Source organism: Patiria miniata, unplaced genomic scaffold (assembly GCF_015706575.1).
Source record: "Patiria miniata isolate m_02_andy unplaced genomic scaffold, ASM1570657v1 HiC_scaffold_5, whole genome shotgun sequence".
Taxonomy (NCBI): Eukaryota; Metazoa; Echinodermata; class Asteroidea; order Valvatida; family Asterinidae; genus Patiria; species Patiria miniata.
Genome location: NW_024037072.1, coordinates 118774 through 145833, shown reverse-complemented (window position 1 = coordinate 145833; position 27060 = coordinate 118774). Strand labels below are relative to the sequence as shown.

Sequence of the window (27060 nt, the reverse complement as noted above, 5' to 3'; positions counted from 1 at the left end):
GTGAAAACGAAAATTTACAGTTTCGCAGCCTTTTCGGTTTCACGAACTAACACTCATCTTTTTTCTCTTATTTCTTTTTTATTTAATGCACAAACGGGTGAAAAACAGCAGATTTGATAAATTCAATTCATCAAGTGTCCACAACGAGAAACCCAACTGAAAATACTCTGTCGTTTTGACGCAAAGTGTTGTTTTAGAAGGCGTTCAACTTTAGTTGCCGTTTTCTCCGATTGCTAGTTTTTACTGGTATCTAGATGAGTGTTACTTCGTGGTGTCGGTGACGATTTTGGTCAGTTTTTGGGGACAGACAGACAGGCAGACTGACCGACCGACCGACCACCATGCAAAAGACATGAAGAAGCTCTATAACAGCATGACCTGCGAGCTTGAAAGGGTCCAGTCCCCGCAAGTCTGCGAAGTGGACCCCGTTTTATTTCATCGCGACAGGAACTCCGGCAGTCCGGTTGGGAGTCAATTCCTATACTTTTCGTGCAGTTTTTTTTCACTTTTGTTTCCATTTGTATGGTAGGTTAATTTTTTACAATTCATGGGTAAAACAAACTACATCAGTACATGTACATGAATGTTTAATTCATAAATACGGCTGCATCCGAATCAACTGCCTAGAGCTAGGTCTAGGTCTGTGCCCTTTGAAAATACGCGGAGACGCGCTGACAATAGACGTAGCCGTAGCTCTGGAAGCCTGTTTCGGACACGGCCTATCTCAGACAGTTTAGCCATTCCTATTGGTCGAGAGCCCGTCACGTGGCCGGTATTAAACGGATGATAAATACATGGCTAGCTGGTCTTAAACACTTTTCCAGTGTCACAATAAAATGTGGACTCCTAAAAATCCAGTGCCTCTTATCGTTTAATTGGTTGAACGCCAGGTGCGTTCTGCGCGACATCGCATAGAACATGATACGCGCGCGTCAATCTCCATAAAAGGATTGTTTTCATCTTACTCGCCAGCTGAACACTCCATTATTTTGCAGGAGGGATGATTCAAAAAGCATAAAGTGAATTTGTTGAACAAAATCGGGATGTTTTGCACGAATTATATGATTTTTTTTTACCGAAAAGGTATTTATGAATGGGAATAAATATGTACTCCGTCGGTATTTATCACTCTGTTTAATACCACTTAGAGTCTGGGTGCTGATAATTACCCTCGCCTCCGGCTCGGGTAATTATCAGCACCCAGACTCTAAGTGGTATTAAACAGAGTGATAAAAACCTCCGGAGCACACATTTATTCCCTTATTATTTACATCAGGCTTCCAGCGGTAAAAATATTAATTAATCCGATCCGGCCCATTAAAAGCCATTCATAAATACCTCAGACAGTTTAGCCATTCCTATTGGTCGAGAGCCCGTCACGTGGCCGGTATTAAACGGATGATAAAGACATGGCTAGCTGGTCTTAAACACTTTTCCAGTGTCACAATAAAATGTGGACTCCTAAAAATCCAGTGCCTCTTATCGTTTAATTGGTTGAACGTTCACAATCCTCACGTAGGCATGCGCAACACTACCAGGGAGTTAGAATTTTATAGTTCTAAATTCAAAACGCAACGCGCCAGGTGCGTTCTGCGCGACATCGCATAGAACATGATACGCGCGCGTCAATCTCCATAAAAGGGTTGTTTTCATCTTACTCGCCAGCTGAACACTCCATTATTTTGCAGGAGGGATGATTCAAAAAGCATAAAGTGAATTTGTTGAACAAAATCGGGATGTTTTGCACGAATTATATGATTTTTTTTTACCGAAAAGGTATTTATGAATGGGAATAAATATGTACTCCGTCGGTATTTATCACTCTGTTTAATACCACTTAGAGTCTGGGTGCTGATAATTACCCTCGCCTCCGGCTCGGGTAATTATCAGCACCCAGACTCTAAGTGGTATTAAACAGAGTGATAAAAACCTCCGGAGCACACATTTATTCCCTTATTTACAGTGCATAGCGCCACCATGTGATTACGTAAAGAATTCTTCCCATCATACACAGCACAGCGGCTTTCTAAGAAAACAGAAATCAAAATGGCTGACACTAGAAGACGGCGCGAAGTGCGACGCCGACAAGATGATGGGGAGACTGCAGGTACGGAGGAAGGTGGTGCTAATCTTTCTGTACATGGCGATGCAGGTTCACAGTCAGATGCAGTAAGTATTGAAGGATGCAGTATTTTTTAGTGCTGGCGCGCAAGAAATTGGGTTGAAAGTAAACGCCCAGTATCCGGACAAAAACGTGCGCTGCAGGACCCGTGAACGTGGCGTTGTATACACGCCACGCAGGGGGTCAGACAAGTCGACCGTTGAGACAACTCGACTCGGGACAAGTCGACCGTTGAGACAACTCGACCGTTGAGACAACTCGACCGTATGTGCGATAATAGTCCGAGTAACTTGGACCCAACTTATCGCCTTTTTAAAAATTTGGACATGGTCTGGCGATAGTAGGGTCCAAGCCCATTCCTCGACCTGGACAACACAGTCACTGACAGTCCCAAAAACCAACATTTTCCAACAAAAAACATCAGATTTCACCTTCAAAACGGCCTCCAAATTACTAGATATGTCACCTGACAGTACGGGCGCACGCACTAACTCGAGGATTGTCCCAGTCTGTAGAGAATGTCCCCCAAAACAGGGACAGTCGACCCCCGAATTTATTTTGGAGCAGCGCTGTCTCCCGATTTGGATACTGTCCCCCGATCGGGGGACAAACGTTTTGAGCCTGGTGTCCTGACTTAATTGACCTGTATGTCATAGTAGGTTTAGTTAGGCTGGAGAATAGCCTTGGGCCTTTCGTGTTTTGTTTTGCACGATGTGAATGTTCCGTTCTTAAAATTGTTTTCTTCATATTTAGCACCTTTTGTGAAATCTTTTGAGTGATGACATGGTTTTGGGCTAGTCTTTACAGATGACCTTGTTGATTGTGTTTGAATTTGATGTTGGGTGAGTACAGGATTGGTTTCAATTTCAGAACTTTTTAAGTTTTAAAATAATTTTGCATGCTCATGATGACCGAGAATGCTACCCAACCCAGGCCCAATTATACGATACATGTAATTTATAAACCGGCAATATTATTCAGGCTAGATTGTTGAAAATGAGCTGTATAATTTTTTCTGCTTTTTTCATTGTTATAAATAAATTTGAATAAACAAATTAGGGACAGGCAATAGTTGAAAAGATCAGCTGCTTTTTAGAAATGAACTCCTTTTGCTTAACCATTAAATTAAAAAAAAAAAAGTTTGATAAGATCAAAGTTGGCAAAATTTTAATCATTCGTTCATTGATAAAGTGGTTCATTGTAACAATTAATCAGTTGTCATTTGTTCCAACTTACCTTTATGTGTTTTTTTTTCATTCTAGGATTACCAACCTTCCAACGGTGCTTCTGTGATGGCAGTGCTAAATTCAATGCATCAAAGAGTGAACAAGCTGCTAGATATTGTTTTGGCTTTTGTTCAGAAGAATGCTAATTCAATATTACTTTGAAATTATTGAAGAAATATGAAACCTGCTTTAATCATGTTCAGGCATGTCAGGAGAATTTTTGGCACAGAAAAATTCCCTATAATGCTTCAAAATGCTTTATTTGTAAGGACTCATTCAACCAAGTAATTTCTGTAGGTGAAAGAATATTATACCACAAGACAATATTGTTGACATCGTTGTCGGACAAATTCATGATCGTGATATGAATCTTATTGCTTTAAAAGTAGGAGTTAATATGTGTTACAAGTTTCAACTCTACTGGTTAGAATGAAACCTACAAAAAACTGAAATAAGATGTACTGAATGGAATTAATTACAAACAACAAAGCAATGTTGTAGGCAGAAAAACTATACAAAAGCAGCATCGGAGAAAACAAAACACATTACATATTCCATAAACAATATATATAGTTGGTAGATTGACAAATACATTGAATGTAATTAGATGTAATCCCTTGTGATTAATTTTTGAGTGCCAAAAAAGAAGGAATATTTAGTCATTTCTCTTGTTTTATTTTAACTGTTAGTTTGATTTTTTGAATCGAGAGAATAAATACAAATGGAGCCAACAGGGAAATACTTTTAAAATTTGTGAATACTGGTCTTTAATTTTAAATACAATGTTGTTTTATTTACCATCAGATAAGACAGGAATAAGTATCTTCACTTGGCATCTTCCCATGTTGATTTATGTTTATTCAACTTTCATGTATTAAAATGTAGAGATTGCGCATCATAATGAATTAGAATCGGATATAAAAAAAAAAGTCATAAAAAGGCAAGCAGTCGTCAGGCATCTGAAGTATTCAGGTAAGTTTATTAAGAGCCATCTACACTAAAGTGGTTAAATAAAAGTAACTTTTCACGCCAATTTGAATTTTGTTTAATCACAGACATGACAGAGAACTGCCAAATTACAAAATGCCCATCCATTAAACATTGGTGGTATTTAATTTCCCACTTGGTGATTTTGTCCATCAACTTCCCTCTGCAATCACCACTGACTGTGCTTGCTTTTCCTCATTGGTCATCCTCACCTGACAATATGGATATAAACAGTTAATTTAGTAATATAGAATTATGTGACTAGCCCAAATTAAAGTTGGGGAAAAATATTGTTTAGTTCATCATGACAATTTATTTTATGTACAGGTAGGTTGGTCGAATGTCGCACGTGCAAAACAAAACAAACTTTACCGTTTTCGATACCAAAAATCGATTCTTTGTATTGTAATATTCGACTTCAACAATGCTGTACCAATGGTACTGCCAGTATCGATACTATTGATATATTCGGTATCGATACTGGAACCATGAGGTTTGCAGCGCTGGAGGCCGAAATATTCTCCGGCCTGTAATTCGAGATTTATACATTGGATTACGTAAGTGAAACACTGGAAAGGGGTGTCTTTCGACAAGGAATCCGATTTTAGCATCCTTGACATGCGCCAGACATCCCCTGAGGGCGCAAGATCTTATCTTCGAAAACTGTCCCTATAAACAGAGACATTCCGTGTTTACAGGGACACATTTTGTCCCCCGATCGGGGGATTTCCGCGTTACTGAGGACAATCCGCGAGTTAGTGCGTGCGCCCGTACTGCCTGAGGTACAAGTAGACATAGATGATTAAGATGGTTGTACTTAAGTTTACTTACGATCCGGAAAAAAAGTGAAATTTTCCGTTCAATTCTGGAGACCCCCTCTGCCTAGGTTGTCGTTGTTGTGCTCACGTTCAAAACTGCATGATAATGGCGTCTGACCTCGACCTCATGCAAATGTGGTGCGGCGCGCTTGCGCATAATGCACATAATGCAGCATACACGGCAGATTCCCCTGCGCCGCGCCGACGACTGTTTCCTGATGTAGAGCGCTGTGTAAGTTCGCGGTACGCCTGGCTAGCCAGCGCGACTCCCAGGCGTACCGCGAACTTACACAGCGCTCTACATCAGGAAACAGTCGTCGGCGCGGCGCAGGGGAATCTGCCGTGTATGCATGCAGTGCATTATGCGCAAGCGCACCGCACCACATTTGCATGAGGTCGAGGTCAGACGCCATTATCATGCAGTTTTGAACGTGAGCACAACAACGACAACCTAGGCAGAGGGGGTCTCCAGAATTGAACGGAAAATTTCACTTTTTTTCCGGATCGTAAGTAAACTTAAGTACAACCATCTTAATCATCTATGTCTACTTGTACCTCAGGTGACATATCTAGTAATTTGGAGGCCATTTTGAAGGTGAAATCTGATGTTTTTTGTTGGAAAATGTTGGTTTTTGGGACTGTCAGTGACTGTGTTGTCTAGGTCGAGGAATGGGCTTGGACCCTACTATCGCCAGACCATGTCCAAATTTTTAAAAAGGCGATAAGTTGGGTCCAAGTTACTCGGACTAGTGCGATAAATGGAAAGACAAGTCGACCGTTGAGACAAGTCGCCTCGCATGTTTTGGGCCTAGTTTCGGGGATAGTACCGGGGATTTTGACGGCGGCTGATCGCCGTTTGGGAGTGATGACACATGAGTTTTTTTGTTGCATATAACAGAGCCGATATAGCGCAGCGTGATTGTCCGTACACATCGTTCGTTTTTTTCAAGGCCACATGCGCGCATCCCCGGTCAACGTGGCCGTACCGTGCACGGTGGCATCGTTTTTGCCGGGCCTGTGCACCCATTTGCCGGTCAACTTGTCCGTACCGTGCACGGTGACATCGTTTTTGCCAGCCCTGTGCGCCCACTTATCTCATCCCCGGTCGGTCAACGTGGCCGTACCGTGCACGGTGACATCGTTTGTGCCGGGCCTATGCGCCCATTTGCCGCGCTGGTCGACGTGCCCGCGTGCCGGGCCCGGCCCGGTCCTCGCGGGCGGGCAGGGCGCACCGGCCCGACGCGACGCCCTCTGTACATCGAGTATGCCCGCGCCGCACCCGTGATCGGTCTTGCCACAGATTTGTGCAACTTTTTCTGCTCCACGTGTATTCATTTCCATTAACTCGAGCAGTCTCAACGGTCGAGTTGTCCCGAGTCGAGTTGTCTCAACGGTCGACCAGTCTCAATGGTCGAGTTGTCTCAACGGTCGACTTGTCCCGAGTCGAGTTGTCTCAACGGTCGACTTGTCTGACATTCGCCACGCACCTCCCTCGGGTATCGTGAGTCCACCTAAAACGATGAGGATATGTTTTGACGCACTCGCATTCAATTTGCGTTGGACAATGCGGGCGCGTTGCAAGCGTTATCTGCGTCAATTATGGTGACTCGAGGATATATAGTCGTGTTCCCTAACGTGGCGCATTTCGAAGCTTACCCGAATTTCCTCGTGAAGTGTTGCCAAACCTCTTTGTTGACAAACCTCAAATTCATGCAGTAAAATACTAGTACTTAAACCTTATTAACCCTAACCCTGCCAGACGCAGCACAGTGCATCAGGTGGAAAAGTCTGGTGCACTTTGATGGAAAATGCTACCAACACCAGCATGACCAGTGCAGAAACCGGCCACTTCTGAGACACTGAGGGCTAGTCCCATAGAACAATGCCAGAGTTGTATCCTGCTGCAGTGGGTGACCACAGACTCTGAGGCAGTTTGGCCTCGAGACTTTTGACCTGATGGATCTTGCTACACTGGGCAGGCTTGTCACTTAGACAAGTCTTGCATGTTGCTGCGTTTGGCAGGGTTTCTAGCCAAAATACCCTGGAGGGTTAGGGTTAAGGTAATCCTTACTTTTAGGACCCCGTTCCTATTATTAGACCCGTGAACGTGGCGTTGTATACAACGCCACGCGCTTCCGTCATATACAACGCCACGCGCTTCCGTCGGGTAAATACAAGCGACAGCATTCTATCTTTTGATCCGCTGCATATAACCATGTATAATTTTGCCCATAGGTGAATCACTTACTTGTTGAGCCTCCTGTGAATTTCCGCGAGTGTTGGATCTGGCATTGCTAAGAAATTTGATGTAAAGTACGGCACAACTTTGCCACAACGAATGTTTTCCAAATGATCAGAAAATCAAAGACAGGCATGACACTCTGGTACCCCGAGTTCCGCATGCGCAAAACGGAAGAAGTATCACCAGTGGGTACCCGACTAACTGTCTTACATGGCAGGATGACCGTAATACCACATAAAATTCTGCTAAATCCAATTCGAAAGTCTGTCAAATCATCCACTTTATATTGCTGTTCCATTGTTCAAGGGTTTGTTTTAAGGATCTTTCAAAAAATGAAGGTTTTTCAAACCAAATGTGCCATATTTCTTTCCAATCTTTTTCATTTTCCTTCATCTTCATAATTCTGCCGAAAAAAATATTCTGCTGATTTTCTGTACAACTCATTTTTGTATGCAAATATTCTGTCAAATGTAGCCGAAATTCGGCTAGAACGGTCACTCCATTTTAGTAACCGCGGATCACAATAGAAAGTTTTTACTATAGACTGAAGCGTGGCTATGTATATAGCCACGTTCACGGGTCTACGTTCCTATGTACGCACCTAGGAAGGGAAAGACTCACCAAAACGGGTCCTACTAAAGTGCATCAACAAGCGTCAACAAACGTCAACAAGCCTTAACGGTCGTCAATGAGCATCAACAAATTTTGTACATGCTTTTGAATAAGCCTGCAGCTTTGAAACGGTTACACAGTTAACCGACCGTTCAAACGGTTACACCTTTCCTTTCTTTCGGTTCGGTTAACCGTAATCCAATTAAAAAAAATATCAAAAAAATCCCGATCTTTTGAAGATCGACGGCGAGAACGAGGTGACAGTTGCCAGACCTTGCTAGATCAACTGGTGTTTGTAATCGCCGCATCTCCTTAAGTGAAATCTTTGTACATGTAATTGCTTTTCTATGAAGCAACTGTAGTATGGATGGCATTTTATCAGAGATGAGCGACCGACAAAGGATGCCGACATCAAAGGATTGACGGCCGAACCAGCATGGTACTGGCCAAGAAAAAAAAAAACATTGCGTGATTGTGCACGCCGCTGCACGCGCTGGAAAATATAAACAGGGTATGTTTTTTAATTCATGGAAATATTAGGAAATAATACTTCATGTTTGTGAAGAAAAAAGATCAATTTGGGGAAAACAAACCAAAACAAATCCGATCTTTTGAAAAATCAACCAAGAACGCGGGTAAACCGACAACTGCCAGACGCACATATAGAACTTAGAATGCCAAGCGTTTTCGCCGCATCTCCTTAAATGCCGTCTTTGTGATTGCAACTATACTAGGGTGGATGGCATCTTGTTACTGAATAAGACATTATAGAATTGATGGCGGAACCGGCATGGTACTGGCCCAGAAAAAGTTCCCCATGTGCGTGTATTGTGCACACGCTGGACAATCTGCATTATGGGCTCCGTACGCCACCAACAGAGGGCCCCCTTTTACCTAGCAACGACGCCTGCGTACATTTCGCTGGTTGACGCGCGCGCACCGTTTCTTGTGTGTGACGCACGTACACCAGGGGATTTGTATGTACGTTGTACGCAGTGCAGTGGCACGCGCTTTGCGGCAAAATAATTAATGCAGGCAAGAGGGCGTCGCTCGGTCATCCCCAAGTGTATATTTTTTTTGCCGGTGAGGGTCTACTTGTGAACAGTAGAACGATCATGATGGCTATCCCTTTCTTTCAAATATTCATAATTTAAATTAGTTAATAGGCATAGCACAGTGGTTTAAAACCATGTGACCCAGACAGTATATTCCAGGACAATAAACGGTAAAATGTCCTATAAAATACATCAAGCATGTTTAAATACCATCTCTGGGTACAGAAAACTAGGCTGGCAATTAAATATTAGCCGGGGGATTTTTTTTAAAAATGTCTGGGTCTTAAACCACTGTGCATAGGCCTACCGTTGAAGACGGGGGTATTTTTGCCTCGATAGTCCAGTAGGCCTAATAAATATATTGGTGAAAAAAAGGCCATGGGTCTTGTGGGATCAATAGTGCCGCACAATCCTTCGTACGGTAAACGTCGCCAAACATCATTGAGGGCAATCTGTTTGAGTTGCCGCCTTCACGCATTCTCGCCAGACAATAGCTGTGAGTGGATTGGACGTCTTCTGTCAATGTACACTTTTTTTTTGGCCCACTAAATGTTATACTTATTCCACCTTATTTCTTGACCATTAAATATTAATATGTTATTTTCGCCGTTCATTACTTACCCATGTATTAAATGTCGCTCAGCCTTTTATCACTTGCCCGTTTATTAAAACATGTTCTGCCTTCCACCATTTGCCCGTTTATTAAATGTTGTACGACCTTTCATCACTTGACACTTGTCCATTTCGTCAATTTATTTAAATGTTGTTTCGCCTTTTTCTTCTCAATTTACTCAATGTTATTCTACATTTTATTTCTTGTCCCTTCAATGTTTAATATTCTGCTTTCCATTTCTCAAGTCATTCCATATTATTCCGCCGGTAATCAAATTCTTGTAAAAAAAAATGGTGTCGAAGTTGACCAGAAGGTGTTTCCCCCGAAGCCTAACGAAATAATAATAAAAATAATCCTCCAATATCGCCCATCGCCGCAGAAAAATAAGAATACACACAAAGCATTATTGTCCCGCGTGCTTGGACTCTTTTTGCAATACATCGTGATTGGTTGGATGATAATTATTTTGTGGGGGGCATGGGCTGTCAACGATGTTGGCTGAGAGCCAATAGGGCATCAGGAAGCGGGTAATTACCGTAAACAGTACTTCCCACGTGCTCGTCTGGGCATCATGATTGGTTGTATTTAGGGGCGGGACTGTCTAGTCTACGATGGTGGCTGAGATGTGACAGGGGAAGGCAATCACCGTAAACAATCACTTTCCACGTGCTCATCAGGAGTAAATACATGTACACGTTGGCATCGTTTGTCGGCATTGTACTGGGGCAGGGGCCGTTCTTGGTACATTTATTTGCGTCGTTTGCAATGGTGTTTTAACAATGCCCTACGTCACACGTACGTGGTAACAAATAAGATTTTTTTTTCTTTGTTTTTCTTTGAATGTCGGTTACGGTTAACCGTAACCGCAAAAGATACGGTTACACGGATAATTTTCAAACCGCAAACTTGCAGGCTTACTTTTGAACATTAAAAGTAGCTTTATATGGTAGAAAAAGTTTTCTACCATATAAAGAACATTTTCTGAATATCAACTAAAGTTAAAATTATTTAAAAACTTGTTTTTTTTTTACGCGAAATGTACGACGAATTTGTCAGTGTTGGCCGCCATCTTGTTTACGTGAAGCTTAGCCCTACTATGCATGCGCGAAGTGTACAGCGCCATCCAAACAAGATGGGGGCCAACACTAATCGACAAATTCGTCGTACATTTCGTGTAAAAAAAACCAAGTTTTTGAATAATTTTAACTTTAATTGATATGCAGAAGACTGTTCTTTATTGCTTTTTCTACCATATAAAGCTACTTTTAATGTTCAAAAGCATATACAAAATTTGTTGATGCTCGTTGACGACCGTTGAGGCTTGTTGAGGCTTGTAGACGCTTGTTGACGCTTGTTGATGCACTTTAGTAGGACCGACCAAAACAGTTGACTAAATGACACTCAAAATTGACATTCTGATATTTCTTGGCACATATGATTCTGAACAATTGGCAATGACACCTTCTTGAATATCAGCAGGTTTAATTTTGTGGAAAGAGGGCAGGGCTTTGATTTATGAGGGAAATTCAGGGGTAAAAGACGACGATGACAACCAGAAAACAGACTCAAAAACCAAGATGGCAAACGTGAAAGCTCGATGCGATGAAAGCTCGATGCTGATTGGCTGATAAAAAAATAAACATCTTATTTAATTTTTTTAGCAGCCAATCAGCATTGGGCTTTCATTATGTAGGGCTTTCACTGTGTTGTGAGAACTACAACATGCACGTCTGACTGCGAAAAAAGGTAGGAAAGTCACATTTTCTATGAAAGTGCTTTCAAAATTTCAACTAACATGAGTTTATATGAAGAAAAAAGACTGCTTTAGCCTGCAAAAGTCACTTTGGTACTGGACAGACATCTGCAAAAGTCAGTTTTGAACAGAACTCGTACAAAATAGAGGTGTCCTAAAAGTAAGGATTACCTTTTTTAATGCTTGCTATTTAACCTCCATGCCTCTGTGAACAGGTGAACAATTTCGGTTTCATAAAATTTAATCTGAAATTCAAAAACGGTGGCGTGCGGAAATTGGGCACAAATTGGCGGAGTGTTCCCTAACGTGGCGCACTTGAATACATCTCGGAAAATTCCAAATTAACATTTCAGAATTTCTGTAAACTTGATAAACTTAGATAAATAACTAGCCTCACTTGTGTGGCCTCAGTATTGCTGCGCTGTACGTTCGGCCACATGCCAGGTTTTCCAACCTACTGAGGAGTTTAGTCCAAAGCCTGGCGCACCTTTTTTTGGCATTTTTTCTACATACCACAGCATACGGTGGTATTCTGATGCCTTATTTTTAGCCGGACTGCATCTGGCCGTACAGTACTATCGCAACCTCTGTAGTACGGCCAGACAGCCTATGCAAGATTATGAATATGCATTCAGTTCATGACGTTTGTCAGGCGCGCGGTGTGGCTGGCCATACAAACACGAGGTCATGAACTGAACAATGCATATTCATAATCTTGCTCAAGCACGCCCGCATAATGCATACATTACAATGCGGCTGCCATTTTGAATGGAGGAACATTAATTACGGGACGATATTTGTGGGAGATGATGATTGAAAGTCGTTTTTTGGTCAGATGGATGAAGATTTTTAGATAAAAGAACATTTTTTTTGAAAAGGTATGAGTTACTCTACAATTAGGAACCTCAACTTTGGAAATTTCTGTCCTGGATGAGAAGATACATGTAGTCGCGATCAAAATGGGTAGCAAAATCACTACATCAGAGTTTAGCATTTAGGGGAGCATTGGCTGTCTGGCCGTACTACAGAGCTTGCGATAGTACTGTACAGCCAGATGCAGTCGGGCTACCTTATCTTTTGCCCTCCGGGTAGATATGGCCACGTTAGGGTACATCAACAATATACAAGCGAAATGCTTCTATCTTTTGATCTTTATAACCATGTTTAATTTTGCACATAGGTTAATCACTTACATGTGTGTACTTGTTAGGCTTCCTGTGAATTTATTGTGCTGAATCTGTCATTGCCAAGAAATTTGACTTTGAAAAAGTACGGCACAACTTTGTCACAACGAACGTTTTCAAAATGATCAGAAAATCAAAGACAGGAATGACACTCTGGTACCCCGAGTTCTGCATGCGCAAAACGGTAGAAGTCCCACCAGTAGGAAACCCGACTAGTCCGAGTAACTTGGACCCAACTTATCGCCTTTTTAACATTCGGACATGGTCTGGCGATAGTAGGGTTCAAGCTAATCCTTATGTGCCAAGCAACACATTCTGTCATTGACCCAAAAACCCAACAGTGCCCAACAAAAACATCAGATTTCACCCCCAAAACGGCCTCCAAATAACTAGATACGCCACCTGAGGTACAAACAAGTAGACATTGATAATTTGATAAGTTGTACTGAAGTTTACTTATGATCCGGATGAAAAGTGAAATTTCCCGTTCAATTCCGAGAGCTCCCCTCGCGATTGTGAACACGTTAAATTTCCGACTTGTGTTAATGTTTGAACGACGCGATGTGGTCATCATGCCCAGCATTCATTCGATGGTCCCCGTATCCCGACTGCGATTCCGTTATGCGCGCGATGCATCGATTATGATAATGAGTAGACTGGAGCACGTTTGTAAACTTTAACAAGTGCATTTCGAACGATGATAGGGAGTCGGGAACTAACTTGAACAGGTTTCCGTTCATAAAATCTGCCCTAGTTCCCGACTCCCTATTATCGTTCGAAATGCACTTGTGTTTACAAACGTGATCCAGTCTACTCATTATCATAATGGATGCATTGCGCGCGATCCCTAACGGAATCGCACTCTGGATACGAGGACCGTCGAGTGAACATCGCGTCGTTCAAACATAAACGTGAGTGAGAAATTTAACATGTTCACGATCAGGAGGGGAGCTCTCTGAATTGAACGGGTCACAAGCGTGCATTCCTATCACGGAGAGTCTCTAAAGTTCAAGAATATGAATGTATGAATTCAGGAGTGAAGTCACTGTCAAATCCGGCATTTGTACAATATACAATTGACAAAAAATATACCCATTTTGTTAATTGGCAGTTGAAAATGTTGCATTGAAGAAAATAGCTTCCTGTCCAGGCTTTTTTAAAAAGGGAATGAGACAGCCCCCTTTTTGTTCCTCAACATGGCAGACTAAGATGGAGATTGTATTCTTTAACTTTCTTGACTTTTTGTGCTGATAAAAATTGTGTCCAAATGAGCCATAACCCTTTCTACATTGCACAATTTTGTTGGAAACAGATAAAAAGACAATATATTGACAAGATATTTGCAAGATATATTGCTATTTGCTAATGTAGAGTGCAGGGGTGTGAAATCTCAGCTTTAAAGCTGATTTCAGCTTTTTTTATTTTGGATTTCAGCTTTTTTCCCTCACTTGCTGTGTACAATAGTATAGGAAATTTCCAAAGTTCAGCTTTTTTACACCTTTTTCAGCTATTTTTTATCAGTGGTCACTCACACCTTTGGAGTGGATGGGAAAAACGAAGCAGGTAGCAACAAGAAGCAGGTGTATTTTATTACTTGGATTTACCCTCAAAACTGTGCTTTTTTGTGTGATTGTAGGAAAGTGACACCATATTTGATAAGGAAGAAGAAGACACTGATGAGTATGAGAGTGCTGAGGAAGTACATGGAGAGGTAAAGTCATAAAACTGAGGAAAAACTTTCTGATGAAACATTTCTCAAAAATAACAGGGTGTTTCAAACTGCTGAAACTTGACATGAGAAGCAGGCTGCATTTCATTACATGTATTTGAAATGGAACATTTGGAATATTTTTGTCACTATTCAGACTTGAGAAATGTCATGTTGTACAATTAAAACTAATCTTTGCAGCAGTCATACATTTTCACGACCTTACATGGTAACATACTGGTAGGATGTAAGCTTTCTCTACAAACACTTATTCCAAGGTTTTCTTTTAGGTGCATAACCAATTGGCTTTAAAAATTTTTTTTTAGGCATTGTAGACACAATAGCTGGATGCTATTTGGTTTTGCTAAATGGAGCTCTCCTATATAATCCACCTTCTTAAAAAGGAAATGTAGTTGTCTTCATTTTCAGGTTTTCTTGTTTTGAATATTGTTCTTTTTTTCCCTGCTGTGTTCGTCCCCGCAGCAGGAAGAAGGGGCTTCTGAGGGGGAACCGAGGCATCAGTCTTCAGGAGCCGAGGATGGAGATGATAGGGACAGTGAAAAGGAGGAAGGGGAGAAAGGTGTGGAAGGAGAGATTGACAGAGAAGATGTCAGCGATGAAGAAAATCCTGAGGATGCAGATGAGGAGGTTGGATTTCATTTTGAATATGAATGATTTAGAATAAGTGTGCCTCTGAGATCTTACCACAGAGTGGCAATTTTCGTAGCAGTTCATTATGGAAAGAAATATCACAATAAGATTTTGCTGTGTGAGGGTTTGCAAGGAACAGTCACACTGTGCTGGGACCCACAACCTCTTGCTTACTAGTGAAGACCTCAATGCCTCTCGAAAAGATGCCCACAGAGATATGCTGGGGAAAAATTAAACATCTGCCTGCAAAATCAACATTCTTTCACAAAAGGAATCAGAAGTTTGTAATAATATGAATGTATCAGTGAGGTTTCCAATTGCAGCCTTGTGTAATTGTTGACTGATTGCCATTGATTGGGATTTTCTTTCCTCTGTTGGTTATTTTGAAGAATGAAGCCGACAAAAAGCTGGATGCTGATCAGGACTTGAAGAACCCTGCCTATATCCCCAGAAAAGGCCCTTACTTCATGCACGATGTCCGGTCAATGGAAGTTGAAGAAGACAAAGAGAAAGAAAGGTAGGAACTTGACTTTTTTTGGGCGGGGGGTTTCTCCTCTTTGCATAAGAGGGCAAGTTCGACGGCTTAAGGCTGTACGGCAAAAGTGTGTACATGTACTTGATTTGGGAGGATTCATTGTGTCAAGTTTACGGGCTCTACCTTGTGTTGTTTATGCTTTGCCGTTTATAAATTTAGGCCTAGATTATATCAAATTAGGTTTTGCCCTTCACCAACGTATAAACACTGTGTACTCGGTGTGTAACGCCCCGAGCGAAAGTTGGAAAAATTCACTCGGGTGGGACTCGAACCCACGACCTCGTGCTTTCTAGTGCAGATGTCTTACCACTCAACCCAGGAGCTATCGGGATCAGCTGGTTGGTTCGAATCTGTTGTACATAGCAGCGGGTGAAGGGCAAAAACATTTAAATGTCAGTGAAGGGCTAAAACCTAATTTGATTTACATCACCCAGACGAAAACAAATCTCATCTTATGAATAGCCTAGATTGTACTTGAAATCATCCACACTGCTTCTGGATATCACCAGCGCTGCCTCAACATATTAACGGTGATCGTTGCAGTATTTTGCAGGATTGAGGTAGTGGCCACTCCTCCAATGAACAAATTTAACAAATAATGAATGAATTTGGAGGATTGAGGCTTTATCCAAATATTTACAAGGAGGCAATTGATGATTTTGAAGGTTTTGTGATGCATCCTAGCAGAAAGGCCTAGGGGGTTAGGGTTAATGTAGTCTAGGGGCTAGACGTTGTTGTTGATTGATACGCGATAACCTGCCGCTGCAAGAGGTTGCTATCACGACCAACTAATATCACCCAGGAACAAGTCAGAACCACGTCTAGGTCAGTTCCTAAAATTCCCCCCCCCATAAAAAAAATGGGGGAAAGAAGTGCGTATGCGCGACTTCTTTAGGCAATTATGGGCCATTTTCAGTCCCACACATAGGGCCTACTACACACAACAAAAGAGCTGACCAGTGAAATTACACAAATGTCTTGCTGCATTTTTTTATGCTAGAAGAATTTCGAGAATTTGCTTTTGAACTGCTATGTTTTTTTAAAATTGCACGCTGCATATATTAGGCCAAACAGGTGCGCCCGCATTACACAGCCAATAGGAATTGGCCTAGACATTGTTTTGACGGGTTCGTGAGTGATATTGGTTGGTCTTGATAGGGCCATCTTGCGGCGGAAGGTTATCATCGCATATCAATCAACGTCTAGCCCTTAGACTAGGGTTGATGATACTTAAGTGGCAAAGTACCAAGGTAACAGGGACAGGAAAAAAATCACACTTTGGACCCTCAATGCATAGAATGACCAATCTACATTTCCTGCACTGGGACCATAGTTTCCATAATCCATTTGTAAGCCTGTTCCAAGACCTGAACTTGTGTCCTCTTTGAATACAATCCCTTTGCTGTGCAATGAGATATTAGTTCAGGTGGTCTTTTTTTTTAACTGCATGCTGCATCAGGTAAAAATGTGTTCACCTGCATGGAATGCAGCATTACTAAGAGAATGGCATAAAAAATTACAAGGGGTCTTTATGAGTGAATAGTAATAAAGTATCGGGTTTGGTGTTATGTTTAATAGAATCTGTTATCAAAGTCGTTATTTATTGACTCTCTTCCAAAGACCGGGGAATGACAAGAAATTGTGGAAGGAGGACAACACATGGCTACATGACAAATACATTGAGGAAGAACAGGTGCCTAAGCCGCGGGGAGAAATGATGAGCGTCTATGGCTACGACGTCCGCAGCTCCAATGAACCACCCAAGACTGGGCAGTCACGACAACAACGGTAGGTTCATATCACCAGGCTAGCTTCACCAATACTTGGAATCACTCGGGTTTACTTTAGAAATGGTTCAAAATTACAATATTCACAAAAAAAATACAGCTTCATAATCCATTTTTATTCTTCAGTATTTTCTTTTATGAAAATTATCTTTATTCCACATATGAAAAGACATTTATTATATTTCTAGTTGCCATTTTGCTACACTGATTGCGGTAAGAATGGGTCACCAAGAATTATGCAATCTTTGGATGTTGAGAACATATTATTTTTTAAATCTAGAAAGTCTCCAAGAGGTCAACATCAAGGCCGTCGGAGATACAACCTTGGAGAAAGCTTAAACAATCGAGAACAGTCTTACAAAGGAGATGGTTACAGCAATAAAAGACAGCAACCTCATAGGCGAGAACCTTCCCGAGAAGACTGGAATGACAACAACGTGCCACCTACATCAATAGAGACCAATCAACAGCTTCTACAAAACAATGATGATCAAGGCGGAAGAAATGGTGAAGAACCCCCTGGGAATTACACTCGGGAGCGTCGCTGGTCTGGAAGGTCAAGAGGTCGTGGGAGAGGTCGTGGGGCTAGGGGTCAGGGACGGGAGAGTTATGATCGTGGTCAGAATACACCTGAGCCAGCAACGATACCCCATAAGACGGAATGGATAAATAGCAGCTCTGGGTCAAATCGACGAGAACAGGGTGTGGGACAGAAGAAAGACTGGCATCATCGAATGCCAGAGTCTGACAGACAGCAGAAAGTGCCTGCCCAAGAAGACTTCCCAGCCCTGGGCTCATCTTACATGAAGCAGAAAGCAGAAAGGCAACAGCCAAGAGAAGCCAGGTCCTACCAGAGGGATCGTCCCCAGAGGGGAACGGACAGACAAGAACCAAGCCGGGAGAGTGGGGAAGGAGATTGGGCTAAGGCTGTGGCTAAGACTGGCAGAAGTAACGTGAATGCAAAGAGACAGGAAGGATTATTACAAGCTGGCTCATCACCTCCTGGCAAGTCACAGGGTCTGCTGCCGACGCCTTCCTCAGCAGGTTAGCACACTGATATATAAGTGTTGTTAGCATTTATGTACTCAATTGTGTCATATTATACAGGATGAGTCTGAAAGAAAGCGACCGAGTAAGAAAGAAATATTAAAACATAAGTGGTTTGTTCCATTTATTAAAATAACATAGGATTAAAGTACATGTTAGGCTGCATCTGAATCTGCTGTCTAGAGCTAGGTCTAGCTTTGCGCTCCTTGAAAATACGCAGGGCTGTGCTGACAATAGACGGAATATAGACGTAGCTCTGGAAGCACGTTTTGGACACTGCCTTATTGTCTAGTAACTGAAAATTTTGGTTAATTTGCATACTCTATTCACACGTTATATCTATTATAATAAGGCATGAGATTGTTTAGATTTTTGCATCCGAGAGAAAGACTTTTTATAAAGTATGCATCCTTCAGACATTTAATTCATTTTCAGACTTTTTAAAATTGACATGCCATCCCTGTATAATAGAAATATCACAGAATCCAGCTATCCACCACTGATCATTTACTGATACACATTGATAAATCTGAATAAATACACATGTACAATGAACCAAGGTAAAGAGACAAACACAAGAAACTTGCAAAGGAAAACAGACAAAAATCACCATTCTCATTTCAGATTAAGACTTTATGTATTCCTCAAATACAAAATGCAAAATCTGACAGTCTAAGTAATGTTTCAGTTCATAAGATGGGATTTTTGCGTCCGGGTGATGTATATCCAATTTAGGTTTTGCCCTTCACCGACATATAAACACTGTATACTCAGTGTGTTAATGAGTATGTTTCAGTCTTGACTCACAAATAAACCTCACTTGAATGTGAATGCGTGCATGTAATCTCTGGTTCTCACTCAGCTGAATAGCTTCAAAGCTTTATTCCATGGACAGCTTTAACAATGGTTCCTTAAGTTTTAGTAAAACGTGCATAGCTCCTGATAGCAAGGATCAATTCGTTATTTTTTTCTTCTTCAGATGAGTGGAAGAACATGCTCGTTTAATACGTACTTCAAATTGAAATGTGTTTTTAAAGGAAAACATAATTAATACCGGTCACTTTCTTTTTGACTAGCCCAGTATGCTTGTTGTATGTATTGAAAATTTCTGTGATGTATCCTTGATTGATTCACTTGTTAACCCCCTTTTTCTGCGTAGAAGTAAGAGTTGACCAATCTGAAGACAGCTTACCAATAGCAGAGAGAATGCAGGGTGATAAGAGAGAGGTAGGTCTGATACCTTAATATCCCTCACCAACAAAACCTACCTGATGTTCACCTGATTTCTATGAAACCATTATTATGGAACCCTGCCATTTCTTTATCTGGGACTTGACATCCCAATATTTGCACATTATTGTAAATAAGATGAGAGAACTGTGATTGGTGGTGTTTTTTAAAAAACATTTGTCAAATAGCATACCCAAAACATGAAAATTTGATTTACAAATCACAGTATTCTATTTTGTTCTTGGGTAGGCTTTGTAGATTATTTGTTTTGTTGTGTAAATTCCTACAGCCCTTGAAGCCAAAGCGCTATTCCTCCCAACGCCAACGCCAACCAGCTGACACCCCGCCCATCACCCAGGCCCCTCCCATCAGCCAAGCCACACCTGTCTTACATCCCCCAACATTCTACAAGAGTGAGCTCAAGGGTCCTCCCCCACCTGGCTACAGTCGCCAGGGTAACACACCTCCAGCCACTAGCTCTCCGCAGCACAGCAGGGGAGGTGGGGGTGGCACACCCCCTCACACACTACCCAACACATCAGTGTCCATACATGGTGGAGCAACACCTCCAGGGATGGGTGTTGTCCCGTCCTCCCAAGCGCCTCCCACCATTATACCAGGGGGCGTGATGCCACAGGGAATCATCTTGCAAGGAGATGTGCCGATACATCCAGGTTGGTTGTCTGTTGATATTTTCTGTTTTATTGTTTTACTTTCATTTGTATTATTAAACTGTTGTACTCACAGATCATTCAATTCCTCTTGGAGTTTTTATGAGGATTGAGGGATGTCTATAACATGGGGCTTGATACCCATTTTACATCAAATTTACCACTGGTTCCTGCAGTGCAATGGACTTGGAGGATTTGCGAAGGTATCTAGCAAAAATGTCAATGGAGTTATGGTCAAGCAGTGACACAAATGACAACAGAAGCCTGCCCCTAAAGCCATCTTTGTATTGGAAGGTTTAATGTAACCTGATTTAGTTTGAGTCCTGCCTGAGTAGTTCGTGATTTTTTTTTCTCACAATCACTTGGGATAATTGAGTATACAGTGTTTATAAAAATGTGTCAGTGAAAGAAAAAAAAAGAACTTAATTTATATCACTCTAATGTAAATTCCATCTTATGGGTAGGTCTAATTTACATACAAAAGTTTGCCCAATGAGCTTGAATGGTGGTGTCTCTAGAATTCATTTTTTATGAATGTCAACTATTTGTTTTGAAAATGTGTGTATGAAGTTACATTCAGCAAAGTAAGTTATTGGTTAGAAGATGACCTTGATTGCAGTCAGTGACACTGGAAGAATCAGGTAGCAGCCAATTTATCATTTTCAAGCGTAGAACACTCAACTAATATTATGTTCCATTTCATTGTTTTTTTGTTCAGGCATACAACACCCCTCCCCAACCCACATAGCCAACCCGTCAGTTATCCACCCCGTGGCACTGAGGCCTCAGCAACCCCTTCCCCAAGGCGGTTTTGCCCCACCTCCACATTTCAACTATGTCAACTACGGGGCTTCACCAGGCCAGCAATATCAGCTCAATAACCCAGTCCAGATGCAGCAATTTCCCCAGGTCACTCTGCCGGTGTGTATCTCCACTTGAGAAACTTCCAGTTGTATTACCGATAAACAGTGCTGTTGCGGTCCTAAGGGGGTCCACAAAAGCTGTGTCAGGATCCGGTTTGTCAGTGCACATGTACCACTGATTACCAGCGCCCATTGGCTAAACACTCACTTTGCATTAACTTTCGGTGCCAATGGTTTCAATGCTACTTAATGTGCAGTGGGCGTGGTTTAAACTGAAGTGACGTCACACTAACAAACCGGATAGTGATTGTTCTTTATCATCAACCATTGCTTTGTATAATTGCACATAACATTAAGGAGCAAATGGGTGTAAGTTCTTTTGAAATTTTCATTGTTCTGCTGAATTAGGATCAGTGATTTACCCCTTTATTAAGCCATAGCATTATAATGAAAACTTTGTATGATATTTCCAATGGAAAGTTTCAAAATTTGATGAATTTTCCAGTTGCATTGTATGAACTTTTAAACAAAATCGAAAAGCTATAGTTTATTTCATATATATATTAATGAATGTAAATTCATTTCCATCTTGTTTTGAATTCTGTCTTTTCTACAGAGCATAACCCCCCACTCCCAGCCTCCTCCCCTCCAACCTGGTCCCATACCCACCCTACCCCCACCTATGCTACCCCAGCAGACCCCTGCACCCCAGGTGCCACCCCTACCCCAGGGGGGCAGTGCATCCATACCCCCAGCAGCAGGGCCAGGTCAGCCCCCATCACAGACCTTTGGAGGTGTGACATATTACTCCCCTGCGCAGCAGCAACAAGGGGTCAAGAGAGTCCAGACCAAGAGACAGGTCAATCCTATCCGCATTGAGGAGCCTCCGCAGGTAAGTATCGGTGATCTGGGGTCAATGGAGCTGCTGTAAGCAAAACAATTGACTCTGCATAGAAGTTATTTGCTTAGTAGAACAGTAGGCATATACGACTAGTGAATTTCAATAGCCAACTAGTTGTGTGAGCAAAAGTTGTGACTAGTCGACTAGTCGCAACTAGTAATTATTTATTTAGCCAGTAATCATCATCATCATCAGTCTCCAAATCCAGCTATGGGAGTTGAGCCACCCACGCCAACCGATGAGTCGAGATGAGCCACAGGCCAGGGGCTGACAGAGCATGGTCAGGTGTTTTGGGGTCGGCCACGTGGTCGTGACCAACCAGGATCAGGCTTGACTCCTGTAGATGCATCAACGGCCAGCTTGAGAGCGGCGTGTGCTGGGGTGTTGCTAGGGAGTCGACGAATGTGCCCAAAGATGGAGTGACGCCGTGAAGATATAGTGCAGCGAATATCCTCCAGCCTGGTTTTCTGGGAGATGGCCTCGTTAGTGATGAAATCATACCATCTCACCCCAAGTATGCGGCGTTGACAACACATATGGAAAGCTTGGAGTCTACGTCCATCCTCCTTGAGCAGCGTCCATGTCTCAGATCCATATAAGAGGATTGGTAGGATACAGGTGGTGTAGATCCGGGTTTTGGTGCGGAGAGTGAGGTGTTTGTTTCTCCAGACAAGGTCCAGCTGGCCCATGGTTGAAGAAGCCAAACCAATTCGACGATGGATATCATGTGAGGAATATCCATCTGAGTGAATGTCGCATCCAAGATATGTAAATTTCTCCACTGCATCAACTGCCTGCCCTGCCACAGTGATGGAATCGGGGGACGGTCCTGAACCAGTGTTTTGGATCTTGGTCTTGGCCCAGGAGATATGCAAACCCATGGTAGCATCCTCTTCCTCAAACCTGAGAAGCTTGGATGACCACTGGTTGGAGTTATATCTGGTTAATAGAGCAAGACATCTATCATATGGGTCTGCTCATGCGCAATAAGCATTCAGAGCGATATCAGACTTGTCCAGAATCATCATGCCTATAATTACATGTATGCACGTCATGTACGTGCATGTACATGTTCATGCACTAGTCACTTTCGACTTACAGTGTGCAGCGCGGTGCAACTCTTAAGTCTTGGCGCTACTGCTAGTCGTGGCATAACGGCTAGTCAACTAACTAAAAATTGATGGTCGTGACTACCATTACCAATGCTTTTTAGCATTGGCGACTAGTCGCACTTGCCCCACATGCCTACAGAACAGGTCACTGGCCAAACTGTCTTGTTATGTGTAGTGTTTGAGACTGGTTCTCAGCGGATTGAGAACAAAAAGTTCTAAGCAATAGTTTGTGCCTAGCAGCTCAATGAAATTGTGCCACCAGCCAAAAACTCCATGGTTCTGTCATGAAAGGGGATTAAAGGAAAGGGTTAAAGGGCTAAATATTGAAGTTGTAATTTATTCAAGTGAATGACAGTACACATTCTGAAAATGCTTTGATGTTTTATTTTGGCAGCGATCAAAGCGATCAGAGCAGTCCCAAGAGGATCAAGAAGACACTGTGCAGCAGCAACAGCAGCAGCAGCAGCAGCAGCAGCAGCAGCAGGAGCAACAACAGCAACAACAGCAACAACAAGGCCTTCAATTACAACAGCAGCAACATCAGCCGCTGCAAGTAATAGAAGGGGGCACGACATAGCATCTGCAGTGAAACTGGCCACCATTTACAGTTGGTATAAGGGAACTTATTCATTTTAATTTGCATTACATGTCATCAATTAACTCTTTGAGTACAGTGCACCTGTTTAAGACGAAGAGCTTATATATTGATTTAAATGTCAGTGCTCATTGTTTAATTCCATTTAATTAAGGCAATTAATTATCTGTAAAAAGAGTTAACTTGACCGTTTTAATACCCTTTAGTGCTTCAGAGTAGCAAATCAAATATTCTTGGGGCTGTTTTTAAACTATTCCTTTTTTAGAATTAAATAAGTATTTGTTGCCTTTGTGTAGCTCCAATTTTTTTCCTACTTCACCGCTGGTTGTACTTTTTACTTATTGTAAAAAACAATGCATTTAAAAAAAAATTGATTTTAGAGAAAATGAAAGATTATTTCTAACCAAAGCAAACCCCTGCCTTGGACATCCTGAGTTATGATTCAAACCCTAACATCTGTTTCAGATCGGCAGTCCAAACAACTTCTGAATACAGTAAACTTTGGCTAAGTTGGCACTCTCGGGACCCGAGAATTTGTGACGACTTACGCGAATGCCGATATCTGCTGTAAGTCGTCATTTTGCCGACTTACATGAATGGCCTTTTTGCACACACGATTCATTGCACTAATTGGCTTTGATTTACACTGGTTTATCTCCTTAATGCTTGCGTTGAATCCTGCAAATTAATTGATAGTGGAGACCACGATACAAATGTACGTGCCGTAGAGGTTCTTTATTATACAGCTCAATGGTACGTGCACAGTAACGAATTAAATGCATGTGTGGTCCGGTATATACCACGCACGCATTGACTGCAGCACTAGTCATTCAATAAGACAACCCCCAAAATGGACAGAGTTCATGCGTACAGCCTAGAGGGGGAACTGTTTGATATGCTCACGATGTATATGCGATGTATGCAGTAGGACACCCTTTTTCGACACCGATGCATGCAGCGATCACGGGCCGTGCAAAACCTCTTTTCACTCGACGTGTGATTTGTTGAATTCCGACTTTTTTACACAAAGGATTTTGTAATGCTTTTTATGGAAAGGGGACCGAGAGTAACACGACGATTTGAGCGAAATGGCTACTTATAAAATCTGACTTAAAAATAAAAAAATCAATGGAAATGAATTATGGACAATCGGGACTTTAGTCAGACGGCCGACTTGAGCAATTTGACGAGTTGTACGATGTCGGTTTAGCCGGAGTTTACTGTAATTGTCAAAGCATCATTTAAAATAGTTAAAAGAATGATCCCAGCATCAATGGAAAATTAACATAAAAGTGGGTATACCTGCGTGAAACCAAAGTCTGTTTAATAGTTAACCTGTGTAGGTCAGTACCACTCTGCAACGCCAGTCTCAAGTAGGTGGCACATCTTGCAGCAAGGATTTTCTCCCAAATGTGATAATCAAGAGCTAAGTGGCCAAGAGATGTATGGTTCATTAAGTTTTTCTCTGTTGTGTATGCTTCACCAATGTTTATCCTTAAAAATAAACCTTAGTAGGGGGGGGGGTGGTCCCCATTATGTACATTTGCTTTTGCTGTAATTTTGGAATGGATGGTATTTTATAGCAAATATCGTTCAACTGACTTGCTTAAAGTTTTGTGTTCGCGTATGCCAGAAAACATAAAAAATACTGTTCTTGTAGGCTGGTTCCCTGACCCGGTGCTTCAGACAGAACTGAACAATTTATAATCATCAGGGTATTGTCGGGTGAGGGAACCAGACTAGTTGGCTTGCGCCCCTTTCGCAGAAGACAGCAGCAGAACCCTTTGAGGAATGGCGCATACGGTCTGCAAGAACCCAACGACTGCAAAGGAAGCAAAGACCAGAGACTCCAAATGCTGCCCATGTTTGCAACATCATTCTGTGGCCGGCCATGTGTATCATTTGGCCTCATCAGTCATCAGCCAAGTCACCGTCACATTGAGATAACAATTGCACACTCTGCCAAATGTGGGCCAACTAAATTCGGTCAATGGGGGCAGTATTTGAAAAAAGCCATTTTCTTTCAACAAATCACTGGACAAATATACAAAATTCCACTTTTCTTCAAAATGACAGCACACCAGCTACCATGATTTCACACAATGTGTGAGACTACTATTTACTGACAGTCAAGTAAGGCATTTCATTATTATTGGGTAGTATTGCTTTTAATGTTTGCCAGTGCTGTACACTACCTTTAATTCATAATCCCCAGGGCATTTTTTTTCTGAGAAATCTTGCAGGATACTCCAAAATCCACCACTTGCAGGAATGTGACAGCATGTACTGAAACCTATGAGGAGCATCAAGCAATGTAAAGATATGTCATAATTTTCTTTGGCAACAATCATGATTTTTTTTGTAGAATATTTTTTATGATTTTGAAATGTTGAGTGGTTTTACTATTTACGGTTAGTTTCAAATTTTCTCTGCCTTATTCATACTGTACTCTCTTTCGGAAATGCAACATTCAGCTAATTTTGTCCCCTCATTGTTTGGAGCACCCTTCTCCAAGGTTGGGGTGGGGGAGAATGCTCCATAAATATGACACCCATTTCTTTGGCTTTACGTTTTGTGCAGGTTTTGATAAGTGAAAAATTCGACCCAGTGTTCTGTACTGTTGATTAGGCCTAATGAAGTTTGTGAAATCACTTGAGCTAACCCAAACAGCACAGTGCTAACATAATCTAGTCAGTCTAGATAAGAGATCTATGAAACGATGAGAATGGATATGGTTTGTACCTGGGTTAGGCCCAAAGCCAATCTCGAAAAACGATTACAAAATGGAAAGATACAGCACATGAAAGTCTGTTGTACAGATATCAATAGGATGCAGAAAAAAATGGTTAGTGCAAACTTCTATGAAACATTAATTAAAAGAAAGATGTTTTCAGCAATCGAAAACGCTGGTAGAACTTCCTGTTGAACTTCATTAGTCAATTTTTACACAAGTGAATAAAGTATGTGAATTTACCACAAGTTTACTCAATTTGGGTTGTGTTTTGGGAATACGTCTTAGCGAAATTGTTCTTTGTGTGGGAGTCTTTGCTTGAAATTGCCGTTCTGACCATACCCATTCCTTTTCCTTGTGGGGTGATGTTCCTTTCAGGACACATCACCCCACTATTTTCACAATAGAAAAACATCACCCCAGAAGAGAATCTTTAGAAAAAGGGATAATGGGAACACAATGCTATCACCCCACAATTCCGTCTGGCTAGACCGTCCGTTTGCATGAACAGACAAGATGTCTACTCTTATGTATCCACATGGAACAAAAGTACACAGCTCAGAGATAGCTGCAATGCCCCTTATTCATCGACCATAACCCAAACCTATGTGCAAATC

The 27060-nt window shown here is 41.8% G+C and overlaps 1 protein-coding gene across 2 annotated transcripts; it reads left to right on the top strand.

Annotated features, from left to right (window-relative positions):
* The first annotated feature begins 2012 nt into the window (after positions 1–2012).
* LOC119741990 (protein CASC3-like) lies at positions 2013–26721 on the top strand. 2 transcript variants are annotated; one of them, XM_038217980.1, is made up of 11 exons: positions 2013–2169; positions 14249–14323; positions 14804–14968; positions 15361–15488; positions 17127–17294; positions 17577–18337; positions 19500–19567; positions 19860–20244; positions 20960–21162; positions 21721–21996; positions 23512–26721. In XM_038217980.1, exons 1-11 carry the CDS (start codon positions 2047–2049, stop codon positions 23692–23694), a joined length of 2535 nt encoding a protein of 844 aa, XP_038073908.1. In that variant the 5' UTR covers positions 2013–2046; the 3' UTR covers positions 23695–26721. The 2 variants fall into 2 exon arrangements, with proteins under 2 accessions (XP_038073908.1, XP_038073907.1); XM_038217979.1 differs by having other exon boundaries at positions 2014–2169; positions 17574–18337.
* The last annotated feature ends 339 nt before the right edge of the window (positions 26722–27060 follow it).